General features: G+C 38.4%; 1 protein-coding gene across 2 annotated transcripts in view; it reads right to left on the bottom strand.

Annotated features, from left to right (window-relative positions):
• The window catches only part of RIGI (RNA sensor RIG-I), a 72,204-nt gene that overhangs the window by 28,854 nt on the left and 30,101 nt on the right, over positions 1-13,249 (bottom strand). The window contains exons 1-9 of one of the 2 annotated variants that reach the window (XM_054519774.2): positions 12,450-12,587; positions 9,801-9,982; positions 8,434-8,581; positions 7,341-7,460; positions 5,374-5,481; positions 4,731-4,884; positions 3,943-4,201; positions 3,465-3,627; positions 1,185-1,289 (exon numbers count right to left, since the gene is read on the bottom strand). In XM_054519774.2, coding sequence (XP_054375749.1) covers positions 1,185-1,289; positions 3,465-3,627; positions 3,943-4,201; positions 4,731-4,884; positions 5,374-5,481; positions 7,341-7,460; positions 8,434-8,581; positions 9,801-9,982; positions 12,450-12,546 — 1,336 coding nt within the window. In that variant the 5' untranslated portion in view covers positions 12,547-12,587. Of the gene's footprint in view, positions 1-1,184; positions 1,290-3,464; positions 3,628-3,942; positions 4,202-4,730; positions 4,885-5,373; positions 5,482-7,340; positions 7,461-8,433; positions 8,582-9,800; positions 9,983-12,449; positions 12,588-13,249 lie in introns of those variants that run through there. The other variant, XM_002819715.5, reaches the window with a different exon arrangement.

Below are 13,249 nucleotides of genomic sequence, written 5' to 3'. Positions count from 1 at the left end.
CACCTAGCACATTCCTTAGCACTAAATGAATGAACATATGCATGAACACATTCAGGAAACTGCTAAATCAAAAGGATTCAGGTAGGGAAGTAGTAGAATATAACACTGGAAAGATAAGTACAACCTGGTTATTCAGGCAGAGCTCAGACTGCAGGTTAGAGGCGTGAAGTGTATAACTTCCTGTAGGCAAAGAAAGGGTTTTTAAGCAGGACAGGGACATGATAAAATGTATTCATGAAGACTAACTAGTTCATGGGGGGTTGAATGGAAGAGAGAGCAGAGGTAGGCAAAATCAGCTAGAAGGCTGTTAGAACAATTATAATAGAAATTAAACTGTGAAAGAAAAGGGGAGAGAAAAGCAAAATAAGTGTGAGAGGAGAGACTCCATGAGGTGTCTTACAGACGTCACATTTAACATCTCTAAAACTCAAAACTCAAAACCTTGTACCTGCCAAGGCTGCTTCTAGTCCTGGTACCAGGACCACCCACTGGCATTCATACAGGTGCCTAAGCCAGATGCCTGGGGGGAAATCAGCCCCTCCCACCCCTTTCTCATCCCCACCCAAATCCGTTTAGCCATTCAATCATAACACTCACAGTTGGAAGCATCTCACATGTGTCTCCTTCCTTCTCCAATCCATCTCTACTGCCTCTCTTTGGTCCTTCTCATTCACTGGTATCTTTATTACGTCACTAATCAGTTTTAAATCTTCACTTTTTTCCCCATTGTTTTTAGGATAAAATTCAAATCCAGGCCCTTCACTGTCCCCTGGCCCATCTCTAGCTAGTCGCACTCCTTTAATGCTGGGAAATGTGCTAGGTGATTGCCCCTAGGTATAAATCTGAGCCAGTAGAGGAATGGTGGTTTCATTCAGGTAAACGGGAAAGGCAGGAGGGAAAGCTGATTTAGAAGGTAGAGAAAGCAATGAACTGACTTAAGTATGGTAATTTTTCAGGTGCGTGTGTCTGGATGAACTTACTTTGGATTTAAAAGGAAAAAAAGAAAAAAGGAAAGAAAGAATAGAGGAGGACATATAAGGCTCCTAAACAACCTATAATCAAGGAAGACACCTCTGGATATGGTCTTGACATTGTCTGAACTAAGGAGAATGCAAAAAGACGATAGTGAACAATAAATGGCTATTCCCAAGTAGAGAAAACACAAAATATGAGATTTATCTCACCGAGGTCTTTGCAGATTCTCTTTGCCAGACTCTCTGTGTCCCTCATCAGCTGAGCTATGATGTATTTAAATGTGTCGCTAATCCGTGATTCCACTTTCCTGAAAACTAGAGACATCAAAAAAAAAAAAAAAAAGAAAAAAGAGTAAGTATATTTTCAGGAAGGACAGATTGTAGTTCAAAGTAGATATCTCTAAAACCTTTCTCTGCCTTTGATACTTCCTCTGAAAAACCTAAGGTTCCAGGCTCACTGGCAGGTGGTCCAGATGATATAACAAATGCTCAAAATGCAATGGCTCCCTGTTGCTTCTTGTACTGATTCTAACATCTGTCTTTCATGGTGTAGGTCTAACTAGCTTCTTTTTTTTTTTTTTTTTTTTTATTGAGACCAAGTTTCACTCTGTCACCCAGGCTGGAGTACAGTGGTGCGATCTCGGCTCACTGCAACCTCCGTCTCCCAGGTTCAAGTGATTCTTCTGCCTCAGCCTCCCAAGTAGCTGGGACAACAGGCGCACACCACCATGCCCAGCTAATTTTTGTATTTTTAGTAGAGACGGGGCTTCACCATATTGGCCAGGCTGGTCTCGAACTCCTGGGCTGGTGACCCACCCGCCTTGGCCTCCCAAAGTGCTGGGATTATAAGCGTGATCCACCGTTCCCGGCCTAACCAGCTTCTTACTGTGGCTGTCCTGTTACCTCTTCTCTGATGAGGCTGGCATCTCTCATGTCTCTGCAAGTGCCACAATCTAACCCTGTCTCTGTGCTTTGATATTCTCCCTCCCCACACAGCCCCCAGTAGTATTCACACTGATCCTACCATTGATCAATATATTATTTCAGCCTAATTATTAATTGCCTGCAATGTGCCATGCTTTGATTATAGACAGTTGAAAGAACACACTTCATGCTCCATACAGGGCTGTGATCTTAAGGGAGAGAAATATACATGGCTAACTAACCATAGCAGTTCTCTAACAGAAGTACATGTAAAGTGTGGCCGGGTGTGGTGGCTCACACCTGTAATCCTAACACTCGGAGGCCGAGGAGGGTGGATCACTTGAGGTCAGGAATTCAAGACCAGCCTGGCCAACACAGTGAAACCCCGTCTCTACTAAAAACACAAAAAATTAGCCAGGCGTGATGGCACATGCTTGTAATTCCAGCTACTCAGGAGACTGAGGCAGGAGAATCACTTGGACCCAGGAGGTGGAGGTTTGCAGTGAGCCGAGATCACACCACTGCACTCCAGCCTGGGCAACAGCATGAGACTCCGTCTCAAAAAAAAAAAAAAAAGAAGTAGTTCACACAAAGTATCACAAAACACAGGGAAAGTAACACCTGATTCTTCCAGGGAAGTCAGAATTTAGAATAAATACAGGAAGAAGAAAGAAGAAAGCAAGAGTAGTCATGTATATTCCATCACAACTTGGCAAAGAAAAAGAAAAAAAAAGCAGTGATGTACAAAGGAAGCACAGACAAAAGGTGGGAGAGAGAAAGCACACGGCATGATTGAGCAGCCCAGAGGAATGCAACATGGTTGGGTTTATGAATGTTTGGAGGTGATGATGCTCAGAGGGCAGGAGGAACCGGATTGTAAAGAAATTCATATGTGACACTGAAAAGTTGGGATCGGGTACATCAAAATCCTTACTTACAAGCAGCCTTCAAAAAGGAACTTATCTACACCACTCCCTATTACATGTCTATTTGTTCCACCTCAGACATACAGTCACATACTACTCAGAGAGCAAGGGTGAAGTCATATATATTTTCTGTATCCCTCTCTTCCTTGCAGGGTTAGTATAATAATAACATCAATAAACAATTGTTAGTCTTATTAAAAAATCATATCTGATCTTTGGAGGAGTGACATCATGAATTCAGATCATTCCATTTCAACTAAAATGATCAAATACATATTCAAACAGTGATGAACACACAGGCACAGAGCATGGGAAAAGGCTGAGTGAACCCAGCTCTTGGCTATCTGATGCCTAAATTCTCTCATCACCTCCTTTGCATTGCTAGTACATTTAGAAGAGGTTTTTGGAACCAAAGAGGAAGAACGTTTGCTCTCTAAGGCCACTTCTGAGGTTCATCCATTGCTTGGGATGAGAGCTCAGTTAGAGAGGCTAAAAAATGTGACTATTACTCAAGTTTGGGGTTAAATATTTTCTACTAAACACAGAGAGGGTCAAAGTTCAGTATCCGTCTAGATGGCTCTGAACTAGAGGTAGCAGAGAGTAACAGAATCTCAAAGGCTTGTTACTGGATCCAACTTACACTTCTGGGGCTTATAAACAACTTGCTCCAGTTCCTCCAGATTGTGTTTGACTGTTGCTATCACTGACGCATCAAGAGAGGCACACAGCTTGCAGATGTAATCCAAGGCTTCATCTGTGTTTTTGGCATCCCCAACACCAACCGAGGCAGTCAGCCCAATGACCTGTAAGGAGCATTCAAAATCATTAGCTGTCTGAGAAATGGTACAATGTTTCCACAACCCCTCATATAACTCTTTCCTGCTGGGGTAGGGCTTTTGTTTTTTTGTTTTTACTAACACACAGTGTATGGCATATGGAGACACATAATGCATATTTACTAAGTGAACAAATGAATAAAGGAACCAGAATTCATAATGAGTTGTACAATATGGACTTGGGACCTGAGAAGGACATCTTCAGTGTGGCCATAAGAGTAAGAAAATAGGAGTTAGGAAGATTATAGCTCTTCTGAAGTATTCGTCTGACTTTGGAGATACCTGTGGCAGTGGGCCTGAAGATCCTCCAAGTTTCTGATCTAGATAATTAAACATGATCATATTGTATGGGTGTTGTTTACTAGTGTTGTGGCATTCATCAAATATCATCAAAGTAAAGATGGATAGTGATGGAATCGTTCCCTTTTTAAGGTTGTTCACAAGAATCTGTGGAGTTAAAATGATGATGTCATTGTTCTCAACAATCTGTTCCACTGGGACATTCTCAGCTGTTGCTCCAGAAATGCCTGTAACTCTATACCTGGGAAATGACAGAAATTCCATATTACTAACCACGATGTGAATAAGGAACCACAAAGACGAAATGCTAGATCAGAACATCAACTGATTAAATTCTCCCTGAGTCCAAAAGAAGAATAGCTGTAGGCAAGTCCTTAGCACAGAGCCTGACACATAGTAAGTGATCAATAAATCCAAGCTAGTTGTAATTTATAGTAGTATATATTATTTTAAGTCACTAAGAGAGAAAAGAGTACATAAAAGAATAATATCAAATAAATTATAAAATCACTAAAGAAGTTAAATGTGCCACGTAAACATCAAATTTATTCCTGAAGTCATTTACTCCCCATAGAAGGGCAAACCAGGGGAGTTTAAGATTTCTGGTACATCTAACAAAAAAGACTTGAATCCATGAAGGAATAACATCTGGATTATATAAAAGCTGAATCTAATATAAATTTTTTAAAATCATTTGTCAAAAACAAAACAGAAAACACATCAATCACATGAAGCTGGAGAAAAAGAGTTGAAGCAACTATTATACCTACCCATGTCTTTCAAAGTATTTTGAGAATACAGATTTCTGCTGTTCATACACTGGGATCTGATTAGCAAAAAAGACAACTTTCCCCTTTTGTCCTTGTGGGAATTTTTTAAGATGATGTTCACATATAAGCAGTGAAACAAAGGTTTTTCCACAACCTTTTAACATGTAAGGAAAAAAGAAAACATGTAACTCATATGTTAGATATTTCTCTAGAAACGTGTTTATTTTTGGCTCTTCTAATACCACTGAGCTGACTAATTAGTTGATAATTTAAATATGTTAATGATTACAGAATTTACACTATGACTAAAAAAAATCAAGCTGCTCCCTAAGTAGCATGCCAACAGCCAGGACCCAAAAGCAAGCTAAAAGAGGACACTTTTCTTTATCTTCTCATGAAAGGTAAAGAAAATACATTAAATACATTAATGTACATAATTAATTAATTACATAATTATGTACATTAATTAATTAATGTACATAATCCCATAAAATACATTAGGATTAAATTAGGACAGTTTTCTCAAAAGACACATGGAACAAGGAAAAAACTGAAACTTGCCCATTCTGTCCCAGTATTCAACAAAAGAAAAAAAAAAAGGAAGCAAACAGAAAATCTATGTAAGTAATGGCAATAGGCTTACCTGTAGGAGCACATATTATTGTGTTTTTTCCTTTCATAGCAGGCAAAGCAAGCTCTAATTGGTAATTTCTTGATTTAAACGGGCTGCACAAGTTTGTATCACACACTTCTGGAATACAAAAGGAGCAAAATTACCAAACAGTTCCTGCTCTGAGGAATAACAGCAATAGCTACAGTCTAATGTCCACAAATTCTGACTCCAGCAAGAAGAGCCTCATTGGAGCAAGTTTAGAATCCTTTCTCTTGGTAACCATTCTAGCTTTTCCACTAATTTGAAGTACAGAATTCTCTCAGTGACAAAGTATTGATGGCAAGAAAGAAAAAAAAAACATGAATTATTTTTTATACAATCATGGAAGGCTAACAAAGAGAAACCAAAGCAAGAATGGCCCAATTCAGGGTAAGACAAGCTGTCCACTAAAGGCAATGCTGTATGCAAAAAAAGCAACAAATCCTCCCACGATCTTTGAAGAAAACCAAACTGTTAACATTGGATTCTCAAAGCAATTTCTTATTAAGGAGCAATAACGCTCTGTCATTCTTCAAGTTCTCAAATGATATTTTCTCTCAACATAACCAGAAGTTTTAAAAAATAATCAAAGGCTTTATCTCAATAACACGTAGGCATATAAAACGTTAAGAGCTAGCAAAGACTTTGGAAATTATCTACTGAGTCTAACCTATCCATTTTAGAGAAAGGGAGAATTTCTAAAAGGTTAAGTGAATTAAACTCACACAAAAGACATGTAAAGGCCAGGTGCAGTGGCTCATGCCTGTAATCCCAGCACTTGGGAGGCTGAGGTGGATGGATCACTTGAGGTCAGGAGTTCAAGAACAGCCTGGCCGACGTGGTGAAATCCCCATCTCTACAAAAAAAATACAAAAATTAACCAGATGTGGTGGCACATGCCTGTGGTCCCAGCTACTTGGGAGACTGAGGCAGGAGAATCACTTGAACCCAAGGTTGCAGTGAGCTGAGATTGTGCCACTGCACTCCAGCCTGAGCAGCAGAGCGAGAGACTCCGTCTCAAAAAACAGTAACAACAACAACAACAAAAGGCATGCAAGAATCTTCACGTGTCAGAAAATTTAAAGCAACTCATATTCATTGATTTTATTGTTTTTTTTTTTCCCAAGGGGTAACAGATTTTATTCTGAAATGACCAAAAAAACAAAACAAAACAAAAAAACTTGTAACATTCAGTTGCAGAAGTAATCTGTACATTTTCTCTTTATGATGTTATTCTAATATCATTTTTCTTCTACCACCACTCATTATTAATCCCAATTTCCTTCCTGATACTCTTTTATAAATAACTTTTTATTATGGCATATTATGCAACTTTCTGGTCTCATAAAACCATCAAGAAAATATGCTTTGAGAAGCATAAGGGGGCCTCACAGGGCCACAGCTAACTTATACAGTGCCTTTGTGTAAATAAGAAAAAGGAGCTCCTCTTGGAGGACACAGCCCGTCAGTGCACTGTGTGGCAAATGGCACAGGTTGGATCTCAGCCCCTACTCAACCTCTCAGCCAGGCGCATTTGGGTAGCACACTAACTTCATCAACTTGCAGGGCAGCCCAGGAATCCTAAAAGGAAATTGAGCAAGTGACTCAGAAATAGAAGTAGTATTTCTTTAGAAAGCAAGGCTGATTTGGGAATTCATAGACACTGGGTTTTGTTGAAGACTCTATTTGCAATATAGACATATAGACATGCCCATACTTTCTCAGTGGTAGAAGAAAAAAAAGATAGTAAAAGAAGAAAAAAAGATAGTGGAAGAACTACGAGAGAATGGCATTCTAAATATAGAAAAAGTATCTATTGTCACATAAATTCTCTTTACTTTCTTAATTTTCCTTACAAAACCTTTCACAAGGCTGTGACTTTGGGTACTGCAAAACATGTCCCCACACCAAATAGCAGAAGAGCACCATTATGGAAAAGAACAAACAATGCCGGGTACCTGAAGGTGGACATGAATTCTCACTAAGATTCTGGCATTCTGGATCTTCTTGGTAGAAAATCTGTATGTCAGAAGTTTCCATCTTATCCTCAAGATCTTCTGTTTCAACATCTTTTATACCTTTTTAAGACCAAAAAAGTCTCAGAATCTTCACATAATCTGATTATAGTTTTGATGGTGAAAGCTCCACAAAATGGTCATAACACTAAGATTTTAAACTTCTATTAAAATTTCTCCCAACCACTCCCCTTCACCTTTTAAAACAGTTAAAAGAATCATTTTGAGTTTAAAATCTCAATTTGGAGTTGACCTCCAATGTAATTTAGAGCTATATTACCCAAAGTGTGGAATGTATTGCCCTACTGAATCAGAATCCTCATTTTAACAAGACCTCCGAGGGATTCGTATGCACCAAAAAAAAAAAAAAAAAAAGAAGCATGATTTAGCAGACATTCATGTCTTCTTTTTCTGACTGACTCTTGACCCAATAAATCAGATGTGTATTTATACAGTTTCTGAAACAACTTATGATCTAAAGAAGCCTAGGAAAGCTAAGACCAGATATTCAGATGTTTACCAAACTCAGCCTTTGAAACAATGCTCTGAGTGTCACCTTCAAGAAACCAAATGGTAGTTCAGACACTTAATGACAACCAATTCTTTCATCCGTCGGATTCGGTTCCAGATGGCTTCCAGTAAGAGAACCAGGCAATGTCTATCAAGAAATCTACTCTGAAAAGGGGGTAAGTCCTGGAGTTTGAACCTTTAACTCTAGAATTCTCAAGCTATTTCTCTGATAATCTAAACTTAGACTGGGAGTTTGGATTTTGCCTTCCTCAAATCCTTTGGGCCAGATGGGCTAATTCTGGATGACAATGGTTTTCCCCAGTCCATTTTTAGGGGTTATATGCAACTAAACTAATTTTGTAGGCAAGTAACTGCCTCCCTCCCAGAATCCAGCTTCCTGCTGGTCTCGCATTAGAGATGTAGCTCTGGCTATCTGAGGGGAAAAACACCTCTCTGATGGGATGTAAAAGGCCAGTTGGAATGAGCGAGCCCTAAGTAGAGCTGTGAGGAGGGTACACTGTCTTACCTTTCTCTACAATCCACAGTTCACTGAACTTGTTCCTTTCTTTCTCCAAAGCAAGTTTCAAAGTTTTGGGCCAGTTTTCCTTGTCTGATCTGAGAAGGCATTCCACCAATTTCTCTGCACCTGCCATCATCCCCTTAGTGGAACAAATCTAAGCAAGATAACTGTAGTTTATTGATCAATTATCTCAAAAGTTTTCCATTTATCAGTTTTTACTGAAGAAATGTCAGTCATGTACTATCTGATTTAAAGCCATTGTACATTACGGTTCAATGGGTCATATCCATGACAATTTTTGCCCCATCCAACACAGTCTTTTAAGATACTTTTTCCTTCATCCTTGTCCTTTATACATGATGTCACTATGTCAAGCCAAGCCTTCTCATTGCCTCTAAGTTCTTATACCTATCCTCATCAGCAATATTAGGAAAATAATCATTTGACAACCATTCCCAACATGGGTATATTGGCATATAGCAATATTTGGAAACAGATAACAAAATATTAACAAATTTTTTTTCAGGGTTGAGGAATTTGTATGACTTTTACTAATCATAATAACTAAAGTTTATTGTACACATACTCTGTGCAAGACATACATGAGTACTTTACATATATTATCTCATTACCCTTATGAAAATACCATATTAATAAGGTACCATTATTATTTCCATTTTACACACAAGGAAACAGATAGATATTCAGAGAAACTAAGTAACTTGCCCAAGATCATACCGCTAGTGGTTGAGCTATGATTCTAACAAAATTCATCTGTGTCCAGAGTCTAAACACTTAACTGCTAGAGTCTGTAGCCCTTTCTCATTTGCTCAACTGTTCAATTTAAATTTGCATAAAATACTGTTCACAGACTGTGGTGATTTTAACTGAAAATAGGGCAAACTTCAAAAAAACTTTGTGACATAAAAATTACTCAGTTCACATTAAAAGTACTATTCTGGCTGAGCACGGTGGCTCACGCCTGTAATCCCAGCACTTTGAGAGGCCAAGGCGGGTGGATCACGAGGTCAGGAGTTCGAGACCAGCCTGACCAACATGGTGAAACCCCATCTCTACTAAAAATACAAAAATTAGCTGGGCATGGTAGCACGCAGCTGTAATCCCAGCTACTCAAGAGGCTGAGGCAGGAGAATTGGTTGAACCCAGGAGGCGGAGGTTGCAATGAGCCGAGATCACACCATTGCACTCCAGCCTGGACGACACAGGAAGACTCCGTCTCAAAAAAACTACTATTCTATGAGTACTTTTGTGGGTTTCAATGATCTTTCTCAGGTCTAAAACAGTATAGAAAACAGAAGACCTTCCCATGTTATAATTATTTCCCCCAATTTTAGTATTTTATATTAACTTACCTGTAGAATTTCTTCACATTCCTGATTAATTAAACATTCAGACAGATCAGAAATGATATCTGTTGGAATAATTCTGGTTTTAAATTCTGGTTGTAAACGTTTTAAAAGTAATCTATACTCCTCCAACTTTTCAATTTTTTTGAAATCCCAACTTTCAATGGCTTCATAAAGTCCAGAATAACCTGAAAAGAAAGAAAAAAATGTGGACTTTTATGAAACCAACTGAAAAATACTTTGAGATTAGTATCATAGAAATCATGTTTGAACGTATGGTGGTAGAATTCAAAAAATATCTGTAAATTACCCCCAATTGTCATTGATTTTTCAAAAAGAAAACAGTATTCATTTTAGTCACCCAACACTTTAGGTCTTCTGGCAATATTTATTATCTATTGGGAAAAAGTACTAAGGACAACTTTGAAGTATTACATTTTGATCTTAGTATAAAATCTTTCTTCCAAAGTGCCTCATGGACTTCACCTACAATCCCTGATTTGTCTTTAAAAAGTCAGAGTCAACAGGTTTATTAAGTATCTTCTCAGTGGAAAGCAGTAAAGAAGGCAAAAAGAAATATAAACCTTAATTCCTGCCCCCAAGGAACTTTCTAATTTTTCTAAGATAATATTAAGTAAATGGGAAATTTACTTAATATTATTCTACATGCCTTTAAAAGACATTTATTTAAAAATCATATTTAGAAAGTTCAGAGAAAAATACTAATGGCCAAGAAACATACATAAGATGTTCAACCTCATTCTTTTTTTAAATTGTAGTAACAAACAGATAAAACATTTACCATCTTAACTATTTTTAAATGTACAGTTCAGTCGTGTTAAATTCATTTTGTTATAAAACAAAAATCCTGACCTTTTTCACCTTGCAAATCTAAAACTCTATGAAACAACTATTCCTTTTTCTCTCCTCACCCTTGCTCCTGGTAACCACCACTCTTTCTGTTTCTATGAATCTGACTACTTTAGATAATCTATATAGGTGGCAAAATACAATATTTGTCTTTTTGTGACTGGCTTATTTCACTCAGCACAGCGCCCTCAATGTATGTCCATTTTGCAGCATGTGCCAGGATTTCCTTTTTTTTTTTAAGGCTGAAAAATATTCCACTGTATGTGTATATCACATTTTGTTGATCCATTCATCACTGATGGACATTTGAGTTGCTTCTACCTTGTAAGCTATCACGAATAATGCTACTATCAACATGGATGTGCAAATATCTCATCAATACCTTGCTTTCAATTCTTTTGGAAATACACCAGAAGCAGAATTGCTGGATCATATGGTGATATATATTTTCAATTTTTTGAGGGACTGCCATACTGTTTTCCATGGCTGTTAACACGATTTTACAACCCTACCAATCAGGCACAGGGTTGCAGTTTCTCCACATCCTCACCTATACGCATTATTTTCTGTTTTTGTTTTTATTTTATTTTATTTTTTGAGGCAGAGTCTTGCTCTGTCACCCAGGCTAGAGTGCAGTGGCATGATCTCGGCTCACTGCAAACTGCCTCCCAGGTTCAAGCAATTCTCCCGCCTCATCCTCCCGAGTAGCTGGGATTACAGGCACCCGCCACCGCACCCAGCTAATTTTTGTATTTTTTAGTAGAGATGGGGTTTCACCATCTTGGCCAGGCTGGTCTTGAACTCCTGACCTCATGATCCACCCGCCTTGGCCTTCCAAAGTGCTGGGATTACAGGCATGAGCCACCACGCCCAGCCTTGTTTTTGTTTTTATAGAAGCCATTGTAATGGGGGTGAGGTGATATCGCACTGTGGCTTTGAATTTCTCTGATGATTACTGATGTTGAATATCTTTCCATATACTCATTAGCCATTTGTACACCATATTTGGATAAATGTCTATTCAACTCCTTTGCCTTTTTTTTTTTTTTTTCTGAGATGGAGTCTCACTCTGTCACCCAGGCTGGAGTGCAGTGGCATGATCTCTGCTCACTGCAACATCCACCTCCCGGGTTCAAGCAATTCTCCTGCCATAGCCTCCCGAGTAGCTGGGACTACAGGCGTGTGCCACCACGCCCCGCTATGTGTACTTTTAGTAGAGACAGGGTTTTGCCATGTTGGCCAGGCTGGTCTTGAACTCCTGACCTCAGGTGATCCACCTGCCTCAGCCTCCCAAAGCGCTGGGATTGCCTATTTTTTAATTTGATTTTTTGTCTTTGAGTTGCAGGAGTTCTTGATATAGTCTACACATTAACCCCTTATCAGGTATATGATTTGCAAACATTTTCTCTCATTCCATGGGTTGACTTGTCACCCTATTATGTCCTTTGAGGCACATACGTTTCATATAGTCCCATTTGTCTATTTTTTCACTTTTGTTGCCTATGCTTCTGATATCATGTCCAAGAAATCACTGCCAATTCCAGTGTCATGAAGTTTTTCCCCTATGCTTTCTTCTAGGAGATTTAATAGTTTTAGGTCTTATATTTGCTCTTTAATGCATTTTGATTTGATTTTGTATATAGTGTGTGATGGTTAATTTTCTGTGCCAACTTGACTGGGCTAAGGGATGCCCAGATAGCTGGTAAAACATTACTTTTGGGTGTGTCTGTAAGGGTGTTTTCAGAACAGATTATCATTTGAATCAGACTGAATAAAGAAATTCACCCTCACTGATGTGTGCAGACATCATCCAATCCATTAAAGACCAAAACAGAACAAAAAGGGAGAAGAAGGGCAAATTATCTTTTCTTGAGCTCATCATTTCTCTTGCCCTTGGACATCAGAGGTCCTGGTTCTCAGGCCTTCAGACTCTGAATTACACCAACTGCTCTTCTGATTCTCCAGATTGTGGACAGCAGATCATGGGACATCTCAGCCTCCATAATCACATGAGCCAATTCCAAAAATATATATACACATACATGTAAGTAACAATGTATATACATATCCCATCATATATACACACACATAAATATATCCTATTGCTTTTGTTTCTCTGCAGAACTGTAATACATGGTGTAAGTGTAAAAATTCATTCTTTTGCATATGGATATCCAGTTTTCCCAACAACATTTGCTGAAGAGACTGTCCTTTCCCCATTGAGTGGTCTTGGTATCTTTAAGCATATACTTGAGAATTTATTTCTGGGTGCTCTTTTGGCCTATTTGTCTGTCTTTATGCCAGTGCCACATCATTTTGATTGCTACAGATGTGTAATGTGTTTTGAAATCAGGAGAGGTGAGGCCTCCTGGTTGATTCCTCATTATCAAAATTTTACCTATTCAAGATGCCTTGAGATTCTCTATAAATTTTGGATAATTTTTTCTATTTCTACAAAAAAAAATTCATTGGGATTTTGATAGGGATTGCATTGAATCTGCAGTTCACTTTTGGTAGTATAGGCATCTTAAGTCTTTAATTCATGAATGGGGATGTCTTTCCATTTATTTGTGTTACCTTTCATT

This window comes from Pongo abelii, chromosome 13 (genome assembly GCF_028885655.2).
Source record: "Pongo abelii isolate AG06213 chromosome 13, NHGRI_mPonAbe1-v2.0_pri, whole genome shotgun sequence".
Classification (NCBI taxonomy): Eukaryota; Metazoa; Chordata; class Mammalia; order Primates; family Hominidae; genus Pongo; species Pongo abelii.
The sequence above is the reverse complement of the archived record's forward strand: the minus strand, read 5'-3'. Positions and strand labels throughout refer to the sequence as shown.